Source organism: Colius striatus, chromosome 12 (assembly GCF_028858725.1).
Source record: "Colius striatus isolate bColStr4 chromosome 12, bColStr4.1.hap1, whole genome shotgun sequence".
In the NCBI taxonomy this organism is placed as follows: Eukaryota; Metazoa; Chordata; class Aves; order Coliiformes; family Coliidae; genus Colius; species Colius striatus.
The window spans coordinates 12,268,506-12,292,416 of NC_084770.1; the positions used below are offsets into that span (position 1 = coordinate 12,268,506).

Sequence of the window (23,911 nt, forward strand, 5' to 3'; positions counted from 1 at the left end):
GATTATTGTGTCAGTCAGCTGCACAAACTAGCTGAACTAAAGCTGTCTTAATTTGAGTCAGCTGACGAAGTAGTAGAAATAATGGAATGAGTGCTTGCAAGTGCTTGCTTGCAAGGCAAGAAAATAGATGTTCATGCTCACAGGTAAATGAGGGAAATCTTGTAGCTGCACCTCATTTTTGCTCACTGCTCACAAGATCAGGTTAAAATGAGCTAATGTAGGTTAAAATGAGCTAATGTAGGTTAAAACCAATTCAGCAGTTACTAAACCATGTATACTAAGTTATTCAGTTTAATTGCAATTGAAGTCTCAACTCTTAGATGTATGTTTATGTGCTTAGAATGTTGCTTCTAGCTTAAGTGGCTACATTTCAGATATGTTTAATCAAGTAAATGAACATTATCCACACTGAAGTATAGGAATACAAATCTGAAGTCTTAGACTTAACATTTTCTGATAAGCATGCAGAACTCTGGATTCTGGCTGGCAAGATGTACAACTTGCTGGAAGAAAATGTTCTGAACTTAGACATGTGAACATCCTCCTGTCTTTTCCTTCTTCCCTCCACTACTACCTAGTACTGACTTCGTGGCAGTAAGTCTGCAATTTTGATTGGCTGGATTGCTGCAGCATTAGTTAAGGCACTGGTATTTTGGTACAAAAAGGTACAAAAAAAGACACTGTAGTGACCTAGGGTACTTAGCTTCAAGCAGGTAACAGGTATTATACTGCAGTATTATAGAAAAAGGTGCTAGGCATATCCCTAAATATTCAGGAGACTGGGGTGCAAGAGTATTATAGAAGTGAGTTTTCATAAATCTGACTAGAGAAATATGCTGTTTTAAAAGCACAGCAGTTAAATTTCTTCTGTAATCTAGTGGATGCTGCTGCTTATTCTTGGAACTGATGTCACCTCACTAAAATGAGAGTTAAAATTGAAATAATGTTGCTTTCTATCAGGCCTGGAGTTTTACTAGTTAGTGTGTTTTTTACCTTAATTTGGACAAATACCTCCTGAACTGCCTGCCTTGCCTCTCCAACAGAAGTGTGTCATGATGGAATCATAGAATAGTTTGGGCTGGAATGAACCTTTAGAGGTTGTTTAGTCTAAAATGTTGACTGTATGCACTATACACTGAAAACTGGTTGCTCTGTGTTAAGGATCTAATGCTCTTAAGAATTTTAATCTGTGTCTTTTAACTGAATTGTTCAAAAGTTTTTGTCTTAAGTTGTTGTGGAAACTATGGCATTTTACATTGGCCTCTTGAGACGTTGCAGTGACTCTTCATGACAAAAGTCTTATGACTATGTCTTTCTCTTCTTTTTCAGTGAATGATAGTGTCTAGAAAGGGTATGTCCCTTCAGGAGAGAGGTGCCAATGTCCAACCGGCCTAATAACAATCCAGGGGGGTCACTGCGACGTTCACAGAGGAACACTGCTGGGGCCCAGCCACAAGACGACGCAGTAGGAGGAAGGTATGACTGTTATCTGTGAGTTTTTTTTAATGTATAAAAGCAAAATTTATGTTATGTAGTTAGAAAATGGATTTTTCTACCCTGCTGTCTTGTGTAAAATCTTTTCAGCACTAAAATGGTATTTTGCTTAATTGCATGTGGTAAAAACATGGGTAACTTGACTGCAAGAGTAGTGAATCTATAGGGGAAACGTGTAACCGAGCTATGTTCTACAAATCATAGGCGGTAACAATTTCAGTTCTCTTCCTTTCCTGATTGTAAAAAATGTGGTCAGACACACACAGAGAGGGAGACTAGTATGTGAAATCTGTGAAAATATGGTGAGAAGACTGAATAACTGACATATGTCAGTTTGCTTGTACTTCATAGTAATGCTGTGCAGCAACTGAGGGAATAAAGCTATAATAATGAATGTGAGGTGGATTTCTTACTAGTATGACACCTGAGACCAAGGTCACTGTTGGATAGATGAGGAAGCAGGCTGTTATTTTAAGGAGGCTTTGGGGGAGCAATTCAATCTGCAAAAGGCAGCTCCAATTTTTGGGGACTAGGCTCTACCGTACAAATGGAAAGCAGATGATAGACACAAGGCTCCTGTCCTGGACTTTTGCAGCATGAGGAGGAGGAAGTTGCTGCCTTCTGTAGCTGATTATTTTGAAAGCTAGAGTAGTTTTTGGACAATATTCTTTTCACAGAGGCTTGGAGAACCCTTCATCCCATTCTATCTATCCTATTTCTGTATCACAATGGATCTTGAAGTTAGATATTGCCCTACCAACTGTTACCTTCTACACTGAACTCTCTCCCTAGAACAAACAATTAGAGGCAAGTTATTTGGGCATGGGCATGGGGGGATTCTTTTTCAGACATCTACTCTTCATTCAGATTTTATAGCAGAATGCCAGGGAGAAGCTTTACGGTGAGTCAAACTGAAGAATTTTAGGGGTGGTGCTATTATCTTATTGATTCATCTGGTATGTTGTGATCTGTTATTTATGCTATCACACAATGGTTCAAGATGGAGCTTAACTCAGATGAGTGGACCTCTTCCACCCCTCACCAAATCGGCCTGTCACACTTCAAAGAGCAAGAGTGTATTGTGTTCCTGAGCTATGTTAAACCTTGAACCAAAGCTCTTTGCTTAAATAAAGAGGATGGAAACTTATGGTCCTTTTGGAAAATGTGGACTCGTGGCACAGGACCTCACTTGCCTGTCCATCTCTGAACAAGCACTTTTGGCTGGCAAAGCTTATAAGAAGGCCTGGGCAAAGCATGCTGGTTAATATAAACTTTACAGGGAATTTTTACTGTTTTTTGTATCTTCTCTCTAGTAAGCTGCTAGGCTAAAATGGCCATTGTAAAAGGAATAATGTAAGATACCTCTGTGAGGTCCATGAAGAATTTGTACATGAAATGGAAAGAGATGGACTCTTGGATAACAGTAATTTTTTTCCTCTGACTGTCTGTCCAAAGGCACAAACCTCCAGACTCATTGTTCCTCTCATCTAGCATGCAATGGGATCATATGTTCTAGTCCTACTGCAGAACAGTAGATAGAAGGGTCTAAAGCTCACAGCTTAATGTACCTTATTCATTATGCTTTGCTGGACTCTGGTAATGCACATTGCTGTGGATGCTATATTTAAAAGAACAAGAAAACCAAACAAAAAACATTTCCCCCAGCCAAACACACCTTTCCTTGTAATAGTTGTTGTGATCACTTGGGGTCCATTAGCTTATTTCCAGTCTCAGTCTTGCATTTTTTGTCTGTAAAGCAAAACTCTTCAATTTCAGCTGTAAAATAATTTCAATAGAATGAACAGTTTCAGTAATATCTTATTGTGCAAATAACTGTGAACTTAGGATGCATCTACGTTAGTATTTCAGTTGGAGTTGAGAATTTCTTCTGAAGCATATTTATCATCCTCACTTGCTGTGCTTTGGCTAATGGAATGATCTTGGAGTGTTTGAACTGGAGCCTTTTTTTGGATGGAACTAAACTGGAAGTTGTGCTCTAGGAGAGGAGTTCATGCATCTTGGTCACTTGTGATAGTAATCTGATCTGCTTTGAAGTCATCAAAATGCATCGATTACATGGTGGTCCTTTAATGGCAGCTCTCTTCCTTTAAAATTTTTCTTTCATCTGGACTATTTGTTGATGTGATTGTACAGACAGTATGAAACTTCAGCCACTTATTAGATCCAAGTGTTTCTTAAGTAACAAAACCAATACACAAACACACAAAAAACCCTCAAACCCCACACAAAACAAACCTAGACTCATAGAGGGAATAAACAGTATTATAAGCCTGTAGGAGGCTGTTACTTTATACTTAAAATTAGCCACATAGTTTATAATCAAGCTTAAGGGCCACACCTTCTGAAGTACTGGAGAACATTACTTCACTTTGGTCATAGATATGCAATCGTAACTTTTCTGAGCAAGGACAAGTTTCGATACAGTCTGAACTTGTGTACTTGATTACACTTGTGCTTTACATAAACAGCTTTTGAAATGTTGGAAATGTAGCAGCCTTTTTCTTAAAGCTGTTTTGTGACTAAGCTGCACATATTTCCAAAACCTATATTAAGTGACAAAAATGTGGAGGTTTTGTTCTGTTTGTCACTGGTACTGTAATTTCAGACTGAAGTCCAGTAATGTAGTGTTACAGATGATATAGCCATTGGTAGTAGAGCTAAATGGCTTTGTACTAGCCTTGACTTTGCCTTGGTCTCTTATGTTGTCACTATGATAGACTTGAGTTGAAGGTATTAAGAAGGGGGGATGCTGGAGAATATCCCTTCCAAACTGAAATACTAGTGCGTATCTTTTTATGGTCTTTGACCCTTATACAGTTTAAAGGCCTCTTGTTGAAACTTGTATCTAGGTAACTTGCTCCGTGGCTCCAGGTTCACTTGCAAGAGGAGGTGGGATTTCCAAACTCCTCTCTGGACTAGTCTGTAAAACCTAAATGCAGAATCTTCCCCCTGTGGCATACAATACTGACAGATTTGGCTTAACCTGGAAGCAACAATGCAAATTCATTTTCTTCTAGATGGGACTTAATTGATGTCACTCTAGTAATATCAGTGCTTGCAGTTAAAATGAGTAGGAGAAGTCACACGTTTGTTTTGCTGGAGTTTTGTGAGCAGTTTTATACTCTACACAGTAACTTGGTATGAGCTTTGAGTGTTTAGGCTCTACAGTTGCAAGTTTTTTTTTAAAAGATTGAGACAATATGAGGATCATAGTGTAGAAAGATTGTCGCAGCACAAACTGTGAGTAAACTTAGCATCTATTACATGTGCGTTTCTCTAAATGAAACAAGAGATGTATCTTTGGAAGCAGATGTATGAACTGATGAACGATTTTTCCCCATGTATGCATATAACCAAGCAGGGCTTGGTGAAGTTGGACTAAAGTGATTCATCATTTTCTATTGTCAGTGATGTCAAAATAACTTAGTGCTTTGGAGGACTTTCTGCTCTTGTGGATACTGTACTTCTTAGGGGCTGTACTGCTAGATGGGAAAGTGGCTCAGTGCTGCCTTTCTAATTTGGGAAGCTGACATCCTAACAGTAACTCTAATTGTACAGCCTCTCTCTCCTAGGTCTTTGCATTAAAGGATGACTCTTTGCAGGGTTGTAAGGAAGTAATAATGATACTGAAGCTTCCCTTTGCTGCAATAAACCAAAGAGGAGAGGGAAGCAGATGCATTAATGAGAGCCCTCTCTTCATGGGAGTTGAAGGGAGTGGAAGGTACTTACTGTCATTTTCTTAACTCTATATATACATTGTCCCCTTGTGTGGCGAAGAATTGTGCCTTTGACATCTCAGTTCTATCATAGTATTTACTTTGGAAGCAATTTACAAGTGATATTGTCAGTCAGACAGTAAGATCCTTTCTGAAAGGAGTGCAGATGACTGTTCCTTTCAGTTGTGAGCAGTGTTTCAGTGTATTAATATGGAGTAATGGATGTGGTCCTATGTACTATAACTATTACTACTGCAAAAACTTAGTGGCAAGAAATGACAGCGGTATTTTATCATTGAATCTGCTTATTGTTACTTCTGAAATATTTAGCACCAACAGTATGTAAGTAGAGTATCAATTTGATGTAAATTACTGCTATGGTGTTGCAGTTGTATGTGGAAGTAAGATACTGCTTTGTGGTACTTCTACTGATGGTTTGGTGGATAAATAAAGCAATTGCAGATAGTCTGCACAACACACTATTTGTGATCACCCGGATATGGTTGTAGCTTTATTGGTCTGCAGAAATTGGACACTTGCATGAAGTTACATTCGTAAAATTTGTAAGAACCTGAAGGATTTAAAAGGCAAAGGGAGAATGCTGGGAGGAGTGGACACTTCAGTGCATGATGTATGTACTTGATATTTTGATGTATTGCTTTAGCTGCATCTTAATTGAAATGATGTGGTTCTGGGACTACTTAAAGAACCACATAGAATCCAGTTCTAGTTAAAGCAAAAGAAAAATCTTTAAGGGAAAGTAACCCTTAAAAATACACTTCAAAATGAATGAACCCTGATCAGTTAGCTTGAAAAATGTGATACCTGCCAAATGTAACTTTTGTTACTCTCAAAATCAAAACATTTCAAGGGGAAAATTAAACTTCAAGCCTTAATAATTTGTTGGGAAAAGGAAAATCCAAACACTCAGGATTAGGTTAAAAATTCCCAGTTTGACCTTGGCTATTGTGAGCCTGAGATCTAACTGGTTTCTTTCCCTTGCTTTTGGTAATAAAAATGATTTTTTTTTTCTAGCCTGAGAAATAAAACCAAATTAATGGGTTGTGGAGAAGATGCTATTAATTGAAAACTTCTAGACTGTTACGCTCATTGAATGATGAGCCACGGGAAGAGTTTGGACTGTCTAGGTGCATTTGTTTGAGTAAATGACCAAATACTTCAAAATTTCAGTAATATGACTTTTATTCCTCTGTTTTCTTCCGTTTTGACTCAAATTATCATGTGGCTATTACTTAGATGATTAGATTTGGTACTGTTTTCCTACAAAGGTCTATGTTCAAGTTTGGGTTAAAATCATTAAGATGATGGCAAAACTTTCTTGTCAGTAGCAAGCTTAGCTCTACTGCTAGATTCAAGGGATTTGCTTGGAAGAAGCTATTTGAAAGCTTATTGAATATTTATGTCCCTTTTTTCTTTTGCTAATCTTTTTGCTATTTGAGGTCATATGTTGGGTTTGGGGTCATGTGTTGGAGCAGGACACCTAAGTCTGAAGCCTACACTTCTGCCTTTCCCCATATGATTCAGAGATGCTTGCATAGCTGAACTGCAAGGACTAGATGGTCTGTTAATAGCATGTAAGCATCACTTCTTGAACTTGAAAAATTACTACTTCTGTCATTAATACTAGACTGGTTTGAGATTTCATAAAGGTTAGTGGTGCTTGATTTACTGAATTGGTGGATCTGCAGCCAGAAAATAATGGAGAGGGTTGAGCTTTTCTACTGAGTGGAACTGGTTTCATTCCCATTTTGAGCATTTGGTGTTCTTGAACTGAGTACTAAAGAGACAAACTTGTTAAACACTTGTTAATTAGGTAAATTCTTAATGCATGGAATCTTGAGATTGAGAGTGTATTTCTCAAAAGAAGTCTTAAAGAGGTGCTGAAGTCTTGAGTCTTATTGTGCTACCTTAGTATTTAAGTGAATAGTTAAGTAATCTTGCATGCCAGAAAAAATCTATATCTGCACAATTCAGGCATGAGATGATGTTTTATTCATTTAAAATGAATAATTGTGCTTTACAAAAAAGTTACACTGTTAGTGATTTGTAACTGTACTAGCAGATTCTGTTGAAACATTATTTAAGTTTTAGGGGTTGATATGGAAAGGTTTGAAGCTGTAAACTAATAGTTGTAAACAGTCCAGAAAAAGAAATAGTAATTCCATCTACAGGTTTGTATCTGTATCTTGGAATCCTGATAGCTTTCTGTTCTGACTTTCTGCTGACAGGTCACATTTAGGGCAGGCAAAACATAAGGCACATAGCCCTCCTGAGAGTAGAAAATCTATTTCAAAGACACCCAAAGTGCAGTCTAATACTACTTCTGAGCAGTCCAAGGGACACTTTTCTAAAAGGTAATTGTGCTTCATATTCATACATTAACCAGTGTTACCTGCACTTCACAGCTGTGTATATCTATGAAATGTACAACTAATAGTTTTTTAATTAATCTAGGTATTATGTTTAGTGGACATATTTCAGTGTTTCATGTTCTGTTTGTGTTGCGTTTTTCTAATTCATCGACTAAGAATTCCATCAGTGATGAGGAGGAAACAATTTCTGCATAACTAGTCCTGCAATATTTGCAAGGTCTTCCTTCCCTCTTCTGATTTCATGTTGGGGGAAGATTGCCTAAGAAGTTATCACCAATGCCCAGTATTAATTGAAAAATGTAATCTAAAGTATGTTTATGTTCAGTGACCATTTTGGTCATGTGTTGTCTGCTCTTCATATACTTCTGCTATATACACACTGGAACAGTTATCTATTGTGTAGAAAAGAGTTTTGGCTTGATTTTTTTGGTGATTTATTATCTCACTCTCAAGATTGAGAAAGTATCCTTTTATTAAGCACGTTCCTTGAGCTAGAATCCAGTTATGATTAGTTATGCATTACTGAACACTCCTTACTCTCTTGTGGAATTTGTAGTATCAAACATTGAGATAATAGCTTCACAGCTTGACTTTTTTGGTTTCTTTCTAATCTGTTTGACGTATTAAATTTATCCAGATTACCTCATGTCTTTTCCTTAAAAAAGACAGTGTACTGTGCTTTTATTTTGCAATTTATTTTAGTTATCTTGCTAGCAAAAACTTGCAAAGTGACTGTTCTCATGCAAGCATGTGTGTGTTTTTTTTTCTCGCTTCAGTGTGAACTTAATTAGCAGTGTTTAGTACCTGTGGCTTCTCTTATTGTTAGAGAATGTTGACGTTTATCTTGCAAAACTGTTGGAACTATGAGGCTTCCTGAGTTCAACAATAATGATGTTCCTGCTTACTTCTACAGAGGCTGTAGTTCATCTGCTGTTTCAACACCACAAGAAGATCCAGAGAGAGTCAATACTTCAGAAAAGCAAAAAACGGGGCAAGTGCCTAAGAAAGACAGTTCTCGAGGAGTTAAACGCAGTGTTAGTCCAGATTACAGGAGGACCAATTCTCCTAGCTCTGCTAAAAAATCCAAAGCACTTCAACACACTGAAACTTCCTTGGACACTAACAAGCCACATACAAAATCTAAGAGAAGACACTTAGACCAAGAACAAGTGAAGTCTGCACAATTGCCATCAACAAGCAAGGTTCACACCAGAAAGGGTGGAGCTGCTGGTAGCTCCCGAAGTCTGAAAAGGAAAAGGACAGAGAGTCTGTCTTCTATAAAGAGTGGTTCGGCAGTTGACTCAACTGGCGCTGAAGAGAAGTCAGCAAAACTCTCCAAGCTGGCTTCAAAATCGGTGACCTCAGCCAAAGCTGGGTGTAGCACCATCACTGATTCTTCCTCTTCAGCTTCCACATCCTCCTCCTCTTCGGCTGTTGCCTCTGCTGCTTCTACTGTTCCTCAGGGTGCCAGAGTGAAACAAGGAAAGGACCAGAATAAGGCTAGACGTTCCCGTTCTGCATCCAGCCCCAGTCCAAGAAGGAGTAGCAGGGACAAAGAACAGAATAAAACAGGTGGCTCTTCAAAGTTTGACTGGGCTGCCCGATTCAGCCCAAAAGTCAGCCTCCCTAAAACAAAACTGTCTCTACCAGGCTCTTCCAAGTCAGAGACATCAAAACCTGGACCTTCAGGACTACAGGCTAAGCTAGCAAGTAAGTTCTTTTGTGGAGGACTAAGCATGTATGTTTTAAAACAAAGTCTTCTAAACAAATATTTCTATTCTTCTCAGTCTTTTTGGGATCCTGTTGGAGAGATTAACATTTACTGTGTTCTGCTGAACTTTTAAGGGAAGCTGTGACTGAAACTATTTACAGCTGAAGTAAATAATTTAAGTACAGTCAATGTTCTGTAAGTTTGCTTCTGTCTTGCCAATCGATTTTTAAAAATACATGCAAAATAGTTGCATGTTGTGATGGGGACATACTCTCATGTATCTCTTGATTATATTCTTTGTGTCAGATTTTTTTCTCTTAAGCTTTTTGTCTCAAAATGGGAATGACATATGCTGGAAAACAAGTAGATAATATATGAAGTTTTTCTTCACGCCTGCTTTCCTAATTTTTCCTTACTCTGAGAATCTCTGATGTTATTTTAAGAGCAGTTGTCTCTTAGGTCTAGTCTACCTAGTGCATGCACATTAGTCACTTAAAAGGTTAAGTTGAGCTTGAAAATATGGCCTGAATTTGAATAGCAGACACTCTTCTTGGACATAGTCACTAAGATATATAGGCTGTGTCCAAGCAGAGCGCCCGCTTGCTTATGTGCAGATCTGCTCATATCTCTGTTGCCTCAAAGACTTTTTTAAATGCATTTTTCTGCCTTTATGTACTGTGTGATATATTACATATATTCTGAAACTTGATTTAAGAAGTTGCATTCTTAAGTTTGCTTACTGTTGTTCCTTTATGTAGACAAGTAGCCTGTTGAAGGTGGGCTATGTCATAACTAAAACTAATGTGGGAAGATAGTTCAACTAAATCTATATAGATTATATAGGAAGAAATCAGTTTGCAATTTTGCCGAATAGAGCTGATTTGGGTAACAACCATGAGTGAAGTATTTATTCTGGAGTGACCTAACCTAATTGATGAGGAATGACATTGGAGAAGGGAAGAGGAGTTACTTTCTCTATAGTAAGGTTTTATCTACCTGCTCCTTGGCTCAAGACTTACTGAATGATGAATGCCAGAGTAAAAACTCTGAATTTATGCAGGATGGAGTGAGGGGGCAAAAAATGAGTAAGTACTAGGCAAAAATCAGACTGACCAACAAGTTTTTAGACAAGTCTGTCCTTACTACAGGCAACTTTTTAATAATGAAGAAAAGCAATGGGGATCATATACCTCCCACAAGGGAGTGACTAAAAGGTGAAGGCAGAGTAGTCTGTTACAAGTTTAAACTTCAGCTTGAGAAACAACATTGAGAATGTGACCCTGAACTGTGTTGACAAAGAATGTACTGAGAAGGCCAGCTTGAATACCTTTAGCTCTTCTATAACCTGAAAGTCATCTTCTGCAAAAAGAGACTTACGCTTGAATGTCTTGGTCCAATTTATGTCACAAAACCAAGTTGATATGGATTGTAGGTATGCATGTGTATTTAAGTCATTGGTAGGGGTTGCAAGGTATGGTGAAAGACTTTTCTAGACTTAGTAGAGGTTAAAGTTACTTTCTCTAAATGTTGTCACAATTTAAGGGAATAAAGTAATAACAGATGATACTAGTAAGTGTAACATGTCTAATGCCTCTTTATTGCATCTTACAGTGAAATGTATTCCAAGGGTTGTTATATTGAATATCACTAATGAGAGTAAATGATTGTACTGAATGTCACTAAAAGTAAGAACTCAGCCTAGAACAACAGTGTTGAACTATATTTTCAAATAGTCTTAGCCTTTCAAATGGTGCATTATAATTCTGATAACAGACTGAAGTTATCTTGGAAACCAGTAGTAACTATGTTTAGTTTAGTCCTGAAAAACCTCAAGCACTTGTCATGCAGCATCACTAAAACATTAGAAGAGCAAACCTCCAGGGTGCATTTTAAGGAAGAAAGGCTAAGTTTGGTTCTCCCCCCCCCCCCCCCCCCTCCCCGTAGCAGTACTCTTAGAGGATAAGGGAGCAGAAACAGGTGATCTTTTACACAAATGTTAACAGCCCTAAAGCTTTCTAAAGCGTTAAGGCAAATAGTGATCTAGATAAAACTGAGGTGTACACCCCTCTGCATGGAAATATGTTGTTAGAATCATAGTAATGTAGAATATCATAGTGACTGTGTAGAAAGTGAAAGCTAATATTTAGTAGGCTCATATGGAGCATATATGAAACAGATGTTTGAAGTTTGAAATGGGGCTTAGAATTACTGGAAGATAAAGTAGAGAAACAGAAACATAACTCTGTATTCAGGAAAAATGATGGGTGAGGAAGTGGGAAGAGGGGAGAGATTATTCTGGCTAACATACAGTCAGTCACATCTATATAAATGCAATGCTATTCACTTCTGGATATTGCAGGTCATGAAGTATAAGGAGAATTAGTAGTAGTTGTGAGGAAAACCTAGTAGTAGTGAACTGGCTTATTCTATTGAAGAGAACAAGAAGTGGAGACTTTGCCATCTTTTCAGAAAGTTTTTACATATTGAAGAGGAATACCATAAGGTTTCTTGTCAAGTTATCCATGAGTGTAACTGAAATGTGTTAAAAGCCAAGATGATGTTCAGAGTCTTCAGCTACTCAGCAGTATGTAACTGAGTAGTGGCATCACTGAATAACACCTGTAGGATTTATTGGAAGAATAAAACTAGGCTAGATTTTCACTTCTATTTTTATAGCTATGTATTTCTTGATGGTGTGGAAAGAACCCCACAAGTTTCTTGTTTTGTTCTCTTGATTAGACTATTTTCACATCCCTTTTAAGCTCTATTTTGTAGGGGCTTTTAAAAAGTGGCAATTCGGGTCATCTCACTGGTTATGTAACAGTATAAAACCAAACTTAATTATGTCCCTATTGTTAGGGAAATATCTACTGCCCTTTGTATGGTGTCTTCTGGCCCTTAAGTAGGAAAAAGTTGGCAGTGATGGCTGGGACAGGACTGAGAGCAGGGTACCTTAAGGTAACTCTCCCTGAGAAGTCTCTACGTAATACTTCAAGATTTGGGAAGCTGGAAAGGTTATTGGGAGACGCTGAAAAACCACGTAAATGAACACAGAGCATGAATGTTATGGAACTCCTGTCTTCAAGAGATATTCAGCTGAGGTGAGGGAGAAAACTGTCTGAAAATAGTTCTGAATTTATTTATTTGGGTTTGTGTGACACTGCTCTCTGTGATTGCTGTTAAAAACTTAAGAGTTGTGGTTTTGAGATGGAGGAAATGACTCGCGTGGAGATACTTTGTTTATTTGCATTAATGAGCTGTAGGGAGTTATAATCAAGAATTGGAGATTGGATTGATGCTGAGGGAGAGGAATAATTGAGTATCAGAGTGACAGGAGGTCATCTTGTATTCTCCTGCTGCAGCTATTTTTATCCTGTTTTCATTGGTTGAGGAGGAGAGCAGCCCAAAACAGAAGCCAACCTGAAGTCTGAACATAAATATTAACAAGTAAATCTCTGCTGATGATTTCTGAACTTCAAGTAAAGGGCTTTACAATTTACAGACTGTGTAAGTTTGATTTTGTTTTGGCTTGGTTGATAGGAAGGCTTAAAATAAGTGAATGTCACCCAACTGTGTTCAGGCTGTTTTTTCTTTTTTACAAGAAAAAATGCCTTAAATTGCTGACAAGTAAACATACTTAAAGGGGAAGGTGTTCTTAAGATTTTTTTTTTTTGTTGTTTAATTTCTAAGATGTTCAGTTCCAGGTTTAACCTGTTTGGGTCTGTTTTCTCTTAGTCGTTAATGTGAGTGTTGGCCTGTAAATAGAAAGTCAGGGCATAAGCAGTGTATAACCTATGCTGCTTCTTTAAATCTCAAGTCTACATCTGACACTTCTGTAGTTGAAGAACATCTACTGCTTAAACCTAATTTTTTTTGTTTATTGGAAGTTCATCTCTCAACTTTTACTAGCTCTTGGAAACAGATCATCATAGCTCTGTATGTTACAGAAGTAGTGATGAATAAACAACTTCTGGAGATGAAAATCAAACCAATTACCATGAAAGCTCTTGATCTGGTACTTTCCTTTGTCAGACAGTCAGAGGGCATCTCTAATCCAGTTTCTGAATGGTGGTTGTGTCCTATTTATCAATGAAATCTTGAAGCTGTTAGTGTCCTGTGGCTCCTATAAGTGCAGGACTAACTCAGTTGGCAGGCCATGCTGGCAGTGTGTTAAGTGGGAGATCTTATTTTGTTATTGTGAGTGAAAGGAAGATCATTCAGTTGTATTTTGGAGAAGTCTGCCTTCACCTCCTTTTTGGCCTTAAAAATTAAGAGGGAGGTGGAAGCTCATGTGTTGCCTGGTAGATACATCAGAGGTAGAGAAGTAAAAACTTGTGAGAAGAGAAACATGCAAAAAGATCTGACAAATAAAACATTCTTCTGGAGCAGCAGGAGAAAATGAGCTCAACTTCTCTGGATGCTCAGGCTGTGAGGTATTCTCTGCAGGTCATCCACCAAGTGGTAACTGGTAACTCTTTGTATTGTCTAAAACCCTTATTGAGTGAACTCTGTTTAAAGCGATGGCTCAGTTAATTTGGTGCCTGTTATGGAAAAGAACCATCCATTTTTCAGCTTCCTTGCCCTACCACTTCATGGTGTCTGTGCTGGTTTCTGACCAATGTTAAGCAAACTCAGCTTAACAAACTGTCAGTACTAATGGAAGTGTGTTTGAGGTTTGTACTTTGTGCATCTTGAGATTGGTTCAGGGACAATAAGACATAAATGAGTGTATTATAGTTTAAACAACAGTAAGGTGTTAAGCTACCTGTGAAGCCTTTGCCCTTGGCAGAAATCCTGTCTTGATTGAAGTTGAGTCAGTCTTCCATGGATGTGTAATAGGCTATTGATGAGACATCACTAACATGATACGATGTTACTTAATATATTTTTAGGTCTGACTGCTTGAAAAGGAATACCCACAGATTTGAAGTCGTAAGTGGTATGCGGACTTGAAGAATTAAAATGTGTTTGTATATTTTTCTATTGAACTCTGGCATGCTAAGGTGATTAACCTTATTTATCTAAACGTCAAGCAAAAGACTCTCTCACTTAAAAATTTCACCATATTGTTATAGGTACCAAGCAGCCTACTTTTCTGTAGCTGTAATGTGAGCTTTTGTGTTCCTAGTATGAGTGGAGTAATATGTGGAGTAATACAGTGCTTACTCTGAGTGGCAGTAAAATCTAACTAGCTATGAGGGGAGTTTTTGTTGTAATGTGCACTTCCAGTACTTGAGAAGCATAGGTAGCTGCGACACGGATTCCTGCTATAACTGTTGCCAAATGGGTTTTTTCTGTTGAGAACACAATACTCTCACTGCACATTCCACCCCCCCCAGCAAGGGTCTTACATGGTGGCTTCAGTCCTGTTTACATACAATATTTCTGTTGTATTTCTTCAACTTTTTTGCTTTGAAAGCATCCATAGTAAAAATGCCACTGCTTTCCTTAAGATTTGAAGAAATTATGTGTTTTGTTCTGTATATACAGACTATCTGAAAATTCAAGTGACTCCCTTGTTACAGGTCAGTGCTTGGTGGCTGTCAAATACGGAAACATTTTTTTTCCTTAAGGTTGCCAGATTTGCTGAGAAAGTAAACCAGGTGTATGGGAAATACACAAATACCAGGTTAACCTTCATGTCCATGGAACTTAAATGCACATGACATTGTGTTCCGGGATCAAATATAGTATGTGATTTGAAAGGACAGACTATGAATCAGGTCAATAATAGCTGTTCAGATCACTTTCTCTTTTCTGCTAAATGTCCAGTCAGAAGCTGCATAGAGATTTCCTCCCACAACTCAACATTCCTGGAATGTTTTAGGATTAAAGAAATAGACAGGAGGCAATTTAATAGGTACTATGCTCAAAAACACTGTATGTATAAATATGTTTTGTTTCTGCTTCATTGCCGGAAGAGGGAGCAATGATCCAGTTTTCTCATCTTTTCAAAATAATTTACATCTGTTTCAGTAGTAGTGTGCCTAAATTGTATGTTCTTTATAAATTGAATGGGGTTCTTTATAATTTTGTTTTGTTTGTTTATTTTAGAGCTGGGGTCATGGATTTGAAATGAAATTATCAGGCCCAGCTTTGCAAGTGTCAAAAATTAAAAATCCTTTTCAGCCTTCTGGTCTGGAAGCTCTTTTAGGATATTTCAACCTGATACTAAGCTTGCTCATCATATGAAAGTTTATTTTGTGACAGGTTTTTGTGTGTGGAAGATTACCTGCTTCTGTGGTGGGCTTTATAGCCTAGAGCATGTTAATATCAGTTGAGTCTATCTCCCAACAGTGCAAATACTTCTAAAATTATCAAAACTCCTCTGCAAAGCTGTGAAGATATGCTTGGTTGTTTGCCTCAAGGAAGACCTTATTGTAATCAGAGATTGAAGAGATGTAGTAGAAATAGGAACACAAATAATATGTATGATGGATATCAGCGCTGGCAGTGCTTGACTCCTGGAGGAGAGCTTAGTTTTGATGTGCAGTTGTTCTTAAACCATACTAACATGACTAAGAATTATGATTCATCTTGTGAGGAATGTTAGGTTCATGCTGCACAGAAGTACTTGGCGGGGAGGGGAAGATGCAACCACTGCTGCTGTCTCAAATGTCATCTCTTTTCTAAAGCGAAAGCATCATCTTCTTTTGAACATGAACATGTGGAAGTAAAACTTTTATCCCACAAGGTTGTATCTGTTTAGTGAGAAGGACTTAAACATTTCTGTAACTCTGGTGTGAGGTTAGGAAAAGGTATCTAGGTGACAACTTGGAGTTTGGCATTACTTAAAATAATGACTAAAAGTAAAGTTGTAAACCTTTCTTTTACTGATACAGCTGTTCAGTGTAGGGTGACTAAAAATTGATGTGGACTGATATGTGATTCTTATGTAGAAACTGTTCTACATAGAAGTTTCCTGTACACAGAAGTTTAATTTCTTTGTACAACAGTTGCATCTCTAAAGACTGTTTTACTTTCAATTCTCCACATGTTGCATAGGTCTAAGAAAATCTACTAAGAAGCGCAGTGAATCACCACCTGCTGAGCTCCCCAGTTTGCGGCGGAGCACACGGCAAAAGACCACGGGCTCCTGTGCTAGCACCAGGTAAAGATGAAGATAATTAAACATGATTACTGTGGTGGGTTGATACTACTTGTCATTTTGTGCATGAAAATTGGCCTCGCTGTCTCTTAGCTTTTGTAGTGGTAGCCATAGCTTTTCAGGCCTGTGGGATTATTTTCACTCATGTCATGGATAACACAAAATTTGTTGCCATCAGACCCTTGATAAGTCCCTCAGCTGTGCGGATTGAGAGAAAGGCACACCTAATGCCTATATCACAAATTTTATCTTTCCTTAGGGAAGTGTTCTTTAAAAAGATACTAAATGCAGAGAGAGTGCTAAACTACTGTCCATCATGAATAAAACAACAGATGAGTATTTTGAAAAACAAGACTTCATGGTACCACACAGGAGTCTATTTTAATTGTGTATGTTAAGCTGACTCAGCTTGTTAGCAGCTGCCATGGGTCAGGACAGGCTGGGTAGAGAAGAACTGGATCATTTTCTGAAAACCGGTTTTTAGGCACATCTGTTAGTTTGTGCGACTTTGTGGTAGTGATGGACATAACATTTATGTGTGGTTTTTTTGGATAGTCTCATATGATGAAATCTTTTAGTTCATGAGGTGTGAAACTTTGGTTTTCTGGATCTTTAGTCGGCGAGGCTCTGGCCTGGGCAAAAGAGGAGCAGCTGAAGCTCGCCGACAGGAGAAGATGGCTGATCCTGACAACAACCAGGATGGTGTTAACTCTTCAGCTGCACGTACAGATGAGGCTCCCCAGGGAGCTGCAGGTAAAAGGGAATTCCAACAGAGGCTTTTCTAACATTGCTGATGCCCAATTCTTTATATTAAAAATTAATTACAGAGAGCAAGTTCTGGGGAGAAATTACTTAAGATGGTACAACTGATAAATAATTCTGGAAGGTTTTTGAGTGAGAGGACCTTTACCTTTAAATCTGATCTCTTGAGTATCTGGTATGTGGTTCAGTTATGCTTTTTGTAGTCTCCAAAATGTTCGGTCAACTAGATTTCAGTTTGCAGACTTCTACCTGTTTTTTTTTTTTTTAAATGTAACTTCAGCTGATACAAAGAGACACCAAACTCTTGAGAATACAGAGGACATGCAGTTACCTGTAAAGCTTTTTGTAGCTACTCATAAATATTCTGAGTTTTCTGTTGAAATTGCACATGTGTTTGTACTGGGTGAATTTGTAACTAAGGTAAATACTACTCTTAATTTCACTATCATATTAAATGGTACTTAATTTTATCATTGGGTCCTAATCAGTAGTGAGTTCAAAGGAGCTTTCCAGCAATTACATTGGATTATAGAAAGTTTGAGATGTTCTCTGCTTAAGGCTAGCTACAATAGTACAGAAAGTCAAAATTAATGGAAACTAAATGCAGCATAAAAGAAGCATAAATTTACTAAGGATGCAGGTAAATGTTATCTGAAAGGTAACTTACTGATCTAGACGTATATTTTTTTTATTGTTTATTTTATTGTTACTTATTTTATTGTGTAACTTATGTTTTTTCTTTAGCTTCTAGTTCTGTTGCTGGAGCTGTAGGCATGACAACATCTGGAGAGAGTGAGTCAGATGATTCTGAGATGGGAAGACTACAAGGTACAGAAGTTGTTATTAATTTACCCTTTGTTGTTGTTTTCAGCTTAGAAATACCTACTCAAATTTTGTTTTATATGTAGTGGGAAGGCTGTATTTTGTTACTCTGAATTTGTTGCTTTGCTTACAGTGTTTGGAAGTATGGAGTTACAATCCTTAATTCACTAAAGGTGCTGGAATTGGAAGTAATATCTGGAGGGGGGGCCATAATGTCCTTACTCATTTACATCATGTATAATTCACTACTGTTGATGTGTTTTCAGGAGGAGATGAAGAGAGAGAATTTGTAACCTAGTCCTATTAAGTGTGTAAGCTCAGATATGAAAATAAGTCTTTGCAAGAATACTTTCAGTTGACAGGCCAGGTTAGGCCTACTGTTACTCTGCCTGCTTCTAGATAACATTTTTTTGTGCTTGTCATTTGATGCCTATGTTTCTGTAAGCTTTGACCGAACAAAATGTAAATGTTCTTCAAATGCTTGCTTTTGTGCTTAAGCTAAATGATTCAGGTCTTTGAAATCCAGTGAGGATAAACAGATGAGCTCAGTTTTCTTACTCCAACTGTTTTAATGATTTTGCCACTAAATTGCAAGGACCTCTGAAATAATTATTTCCCTTGCAAATGACAGGTTTCAGTTAATTGGGATATTTGGTGTGGAAATGAGTGCTGTGTCACTACCAGTTCACTTGCTTAGAGTCCTCAGTAAGCATAGGTATGCTTCAGGAATATTCAGCTAAATTGGTTTTTACTATCAATCATTATCATTGATCAGCAGTAGTCATGGTTGCTACAATAAAAATCAGAATCACCCACTTAGTCATAAGTAACACTACTGAGAAGCGTTCAAAACTGAAAAACTGAAAATGTAGCGGAGTTCTTGCATCTCTTACTCATCAATAAAAACTGTGAATCTTTGACAATGTCATTTTTACAGATTAATAGTGTTATTCACTTCCTGGAAATGCAAATATAAGCTTAAGCTATTTTGTGTAATTGAACTTGGATTTGAAGTTACAATCAGGTGTATCTGCTATTGAAGGATCAGGTCTATTGGATTTTATGAACTTAGTAGACCAGATTTTATTCTGTCAAATAACTCTAAACTCAGTGAGTGAGTTCTTAAAGGACCTTAATGCTCTGATGCATACAAAAATGAGTTACTCGTTTTTTAAAGGTCATCTTTTTGGTGTTTTTTAGACATCAAGGTAGCAGCGGTCATCTAATCCAAACTCTTCTTTCTTAAAGTATCGAAATTCTGGTAATCTTAAATTATAGCATCACGGAACTTAAACTTTAAAAATTATATGTAGAAGCTTTGACAATGGCTGTTATCCTCTGTTTGCTTTTAGCTCTATTAGAGGCTAGGGGTCTTCCTCCTCACCTGTTTGGCCCTCTTGGTCCTCGGATGTCGCAGCTCTTCCACAGGACAATTGGAAGTGGAGCTAGTAAGCAAAGTTTGTCTAATTTGACTTAATTCTTTCCACTTCCAGACTAGTAGAATTGAGCCCCTAGTGGATTCTAATACTTGTATTAGCTTTGTAGTTTAATATTTGACATGTTGGAGTTTCATATATCGTGATAGTGCTGGAGCACTTGTGAACAATATTAACTTGCTTGTCGTCTTATAAGCAATCATTTGTTTTAGCCATATTTCTTTTCTTTTTTTGGGGCATCTTAATATTCCTTTCTAGATGGGGAGGGGAGGGTTCTTGCCGTTTTACCTCTTCCTTTTTCTTTTGCATGATGGGCTGCTTAACAAAAGACATCTCCAAGCCCCCCACCCTGCTTTTTTTTTTTTTCTTAACATAGCCTTAAAACTATTAATAGATGTCGACTTCGTGGTATGTTGCTTATAGTTTTGAAAGTGTCTTAGGTTTCAGATAGAAATAATTTCCTTCAGTGTGTCAGTGAGAACCTGAGTCCTTAGTCTTGTTCCACCATGTGTGCATTATGCACAATGTCAGATGTGTACCTTGTAGTCCAAATTTGTTTGGCTTCCCAGGAGAGCCAATGGCAGTTGTTACACTGCCTGCCAAGAAGAGGATGGAATCTCATGGGTGCTCCCATGTGCGATATTATTTGGCAGCTATGCTGAAAAGTCCTTTGCTTTATAAAGGTGGAGTGGCATGATGACTATGATGAGCAGTGTGGTGGACTCCCTGTGCTGAGTAGTCTGAACTGCATAGACAGCTGAGAGTGAGATTTTTTTTTTTTTTTTGCCTCCCTTTCCTATCCTCCTCTTCAGGAAGTGAAACTACAAATACAGAGGAAAACAAGCTATCTCTGGTCTTCCACTCTGGCAGAATTATAACCTAACAGTTCTCTGGAACACTTATGTTTTCTAATAATTCCTTTCCTAATCTTTCTCTGGGTATTTAGGTTCCAAAGCCCAACAGCTTTTACAAGGTCTCCAAGCCACTGATGAAAGTCAGCAACTACAGGCGGTGATTGAGATGTGCCAGCTGTTGGTCATGGGAAATGAAGAAACATTAGGAGGATTTCCAGTCAAGAGTGTTGTACCAGCTTTGGTAAAGATGACAGCTCATATTTGTGTTATATATTTGTAATTTTACATATGTGTGTGTGTGTATCAATATATCTCATTTGGATTTGAGGTGATTTGCTAAATTTTGATGGTTCTATTAATTCTTTAATAGCTCAGAAATAGGTAGTGACTGAGAAGCTGCAATACTGATTTGTGTCCGGGTTTTATGTTGATATCTACATACTCTTTATGAAACTAACAATACTCTTTTTTTTAAAAAATAGATAACACTGCTGCAGATGGAGCACAACTTTGACATTGTAAGTGATTTGTAATATTTAAGATTTTTTTTTTAAATGCAAAAATAAAGAATCTGAACTTAACCCCAAATATCTGTGTATTTAACAGATGAACCATGCGTGTCGAGCCTTAACGTATATGATGGAAGCACTTCCCAGGTCATCTGCTGTAGTGGTAGATGCAATCCCGGTTTTCTTGGAAAAGGTAAAAAATTGCAAGTGTTAAACTAACCCGAGGGGACTTTTATATTTTGTTTTAGGATGTACCGTTAAGATAATGGCTTTTTTCATAGCTGAAAATACGTAATATATGAGAAGGTTTAAAAACCAGATTTACTTGTTGTCCACACCCTTACTGAAAAGCACTGTCTGATTCACTGAACTTTTTGCCTGGGTGGTATTACAAAAATACTGTTACCTGAGCTGGTAATGCTTGTAACAGCTATAGAGCTCATCTTGATTACAGCTAGCAGTGCATCTGCATTAATGTATGTGTGTTAGCACAAGCCGTGTTAATAAAGATTGTTTTTACAAACTGGTGTAGAAATTTATCCACAAACGTTCTTGTTTTCTTGTAGCTGCAAGTTATTCAGTGCATTGATGTGGCAGAGCAGGCGCTTACAGCCCTAGAGATGTTGTCACGCAGGCATAGTAAAGCTATTCTGCAGGCAGTAAGTAAAAAAAGAAAGCACTTCTACCTCTTCCACTTCTACATATTGATAATCCTCTGTGAAGACCAAGTAAAACACTAAGTTTCTGTGACTTTTGTGGTTTTTATTTTTTTTAGCAGTACTGAGAATGAACATGTTTGTTTTATTACAGGGTGGATTGGCAGACTGTTTGCTGTATCTGGAATTCTTCAGTATAAATGCACAGAGGAATGCACTAGCTATTGCTGCCAACTGCTGCCAGAGTATAACACCTGATGAGTTCCACTTTGTAGCAGACTCTTTGCCACTGCTTACACAAAGGCTAACCCATCAGGTGAGAAGCTATTATAAAATGGAGAGCCTTAATTTTGACCTGAAAGTACTACAAAACTGTCTCCAGATGCCTACCTCTTTAATATGTATTATTTGCCTTTTTAATGTGATAATTGCCTTAAAGTCTCTATACTGTGAAGTTACGATACTTTAATGTACATATCTACCTTCTGGTTTTTAATGAACCCTTACAGAATGTTTACAACACCCATATTAGTTACATAACATGAAATAAATCAGGTATTTTAAATCATGATAGTGGGTTCATAGTCCATGTTGCCCATCAGTAAGAGGAAACCCAGTAGTAATATTGTCCTTTCTTCTTGCCAACTCGTTTATGAAGTTCTGTCCCACGTAGAAGTGCTTACAGTATTTTGCAAAGAAAATTCCTCCTCTTGCACTAAAGTTTGTAGTGATAAATCCCAAGTCATGGAGCTCTTTAGAGTTGCTTGTCTTGTGATGCTGCTATGTTCATAAATAAGCACTCAGAATGATTGTTGCACCAAAAGAGATTAGGACATACTGCTTGGTTGGCAGAGTCCTGTAAAAAGGTGAAAAAGGAGAAATTATTTTGTTCCTTAAAAAATGCAACTAAACAGAAGCTTCCAGGTAATATTTTTGTATATTGTTGTACTACTCTTAATTTTCCCATCATCTTGCTGAGATACTCCTTGAATCTGAGGCAGCTTCCTAAAAGTTAAATGTCAGCTTTAGATGGTGCTTTGGAAACAGGAAGCACCATTTTGCAGCAGTAGGAGGGACACGTACTGACTCTTGCTTTCTGAAGAGAAGCTGCAGCCCACAGAAGTAAGATTTTTAGGTAATTTTGAAGTGTAATTTTTCTGGATAAAATCTTGAGTTAGCTCTTCGCTGAATAAATAGTTGAGGGTTGGAATGGACCTCTCAATTATCTATCTTACCCCCTGCTTATGTCTACTAAAGCAGATTGCCCAGGACCATGTCCAGCCAACTTTCAGATTGTTTTAAAAATATCTCTGAGGATGGAAACCTAATCTGTCCAGGCAACCTCTTTCAGTGTTCAGTCACTCTTACAGTAAAATGTTCAAATCAACAGATTTTTTGAGTGTTTCGATGAATTTTTCACCAGAGCTGTTTTTAGATAGAGCATTCTTTATCTTGGTGTCTTTGCATTTGCTGTTTTGATGGCACTGTATGATACAAAAGTGTGATACAAAAATCCAGCACTCTGTAGACTGTAGAACAGTAGCCTTCACTCCTGTTTCTTATCCCATCTCCCATTGCTTTGGCTTTGTAGCTTTCTTCCTGCTTGTTTCCTCCTTTTAGAATCCAAAGAGATACTATAGATCCATTTACTCATCTGTAAATATCCTCAAATGTATTTGTGCTTCAAGTGTGAGGTGTTGCCCAGGGAATATGCAGGAGCACAGCCGTATCAGGAGCTCAATTTAGAGTGTGTCAATAAATTTAAATTCCGACTGACCTTTTCCAAGATACTTTATGAATATCTTAAATGACAGGATAATATTAATACAAGCTAAAATATTTTAATTCAAACACTTATTTTTTTATAATAGGACAAAAAGTCTGTTGAAAGCACTTGTCTCTGTTTTGCACGACTAGTAGACAACTTTCAGCATGAGGAGGTAAGACTGGTTTGGTTTTGTGCTAGGGAGCAGATTTTGTTTTCCTCCTTTGCTCCTTCAGTTTCTCATAAGGGCTTACCTTTCCAAGTTGGACTAACATTTTCAGTTTTGCTGTTCCCTCCTGCAGAACTTGCTCCAGCAGGTTGCTTCCAAGGACTTGTTAACAAATATTCAGCAACTCTTGGTGGTGACACCTCCTATCCTGAGCTCAGGAATGTTCATCATGGTGGTGCGCATGTTTTCCTTAATGTGCTCCAATTGCCCTACACTTGCAGTCCAACTTATGAAGCAAAGTGAGTTCTTAATCTTTTCTTATTCTAGAGTACCTAATTAAGTTAATGCCTACAATCCATATGGAACTCTGTGCACTTGGTTTATACAAGTATTACGTTCCATTTCTCTCTTCTACTGTGCCTCCTCTGGAATATAAGTTCAGTTTATTGTGTTGAAAGGTTTTTTCTGGAGGGCCTTTTCCTCCTCTTTGCTGTT

The 23,911-nt window shown here is 37.7% G+C and overlaps 1 protein-coding gene across 9 annotated transcripts in view; it reads left to right on the plus strand.

Annotated features, from left to right (window-relative positions):
• Nucleotides 1–23,911, plus strand: part of TRIP12 (thyroid hormone receptor interactor 12) — a 70,990-nt gene that overhangs the window by 22,195 nt on the left and 24,884 nt on the right. For 6 of the 9 annotated variants that reach the window (XM_062005249.1, XM_062005255.1, XM_062005254.1 and 3 more), the window contains 14 exons: nt 1,330–1,476; nt 7,481–7,606; nt 8,538–9,334; nt 16,341–16,446; nt 17,060–17,196; nt 17,950–18,033; nt 19,380–19,475; nt 20,410–20,558; nt 20,800–20,835; nt 20,924–21,019; nt 21,393–21,485; nt 21,637–21,798; nt 23,354–23,422; nt 23,550–23,715. In XM_062005249.1, coding sequence (XP_061861233.1) covers nt 1,379–1,476; nt 7,481–7,606; nt 8,538–9,334; nt 16,341–16,446; nt 17,060–17,196; nt 17,950–18,033; nt 19,380–19,475; nt 20,410–20,558; nt 20,800–20,835; nt 20,924–21,019; nt 21,393–21,485; nt 21,637–21,798; nt 23,354–23,422; nt 23,550–23,715 — 2,215 coding nt within the window. In that variant the 5' untranslated portion in view covers nt 1,330–1,378. The remainder of the gene's footprint in view (nt 1–1,329; nt 1,477–7,480; nt 7,607–8,537; nt 9,335–16,340; nt 16,447–17,059; nt 17,197–17,949; nt 18,034–19,379; nt 19,476–20,409; nt 20,559–20,799; nt 20,836–20,923; nt 21,020–21,392; nt 21,486–21,636; nt 21,799–23,353; nt 23,423–23,549; nt 23,716–23,911) is intronic. The other 3 variants (XM_062005257.1, XM_062005258.1, XM_062005256.1) reach the window with 2 other exon arrangements.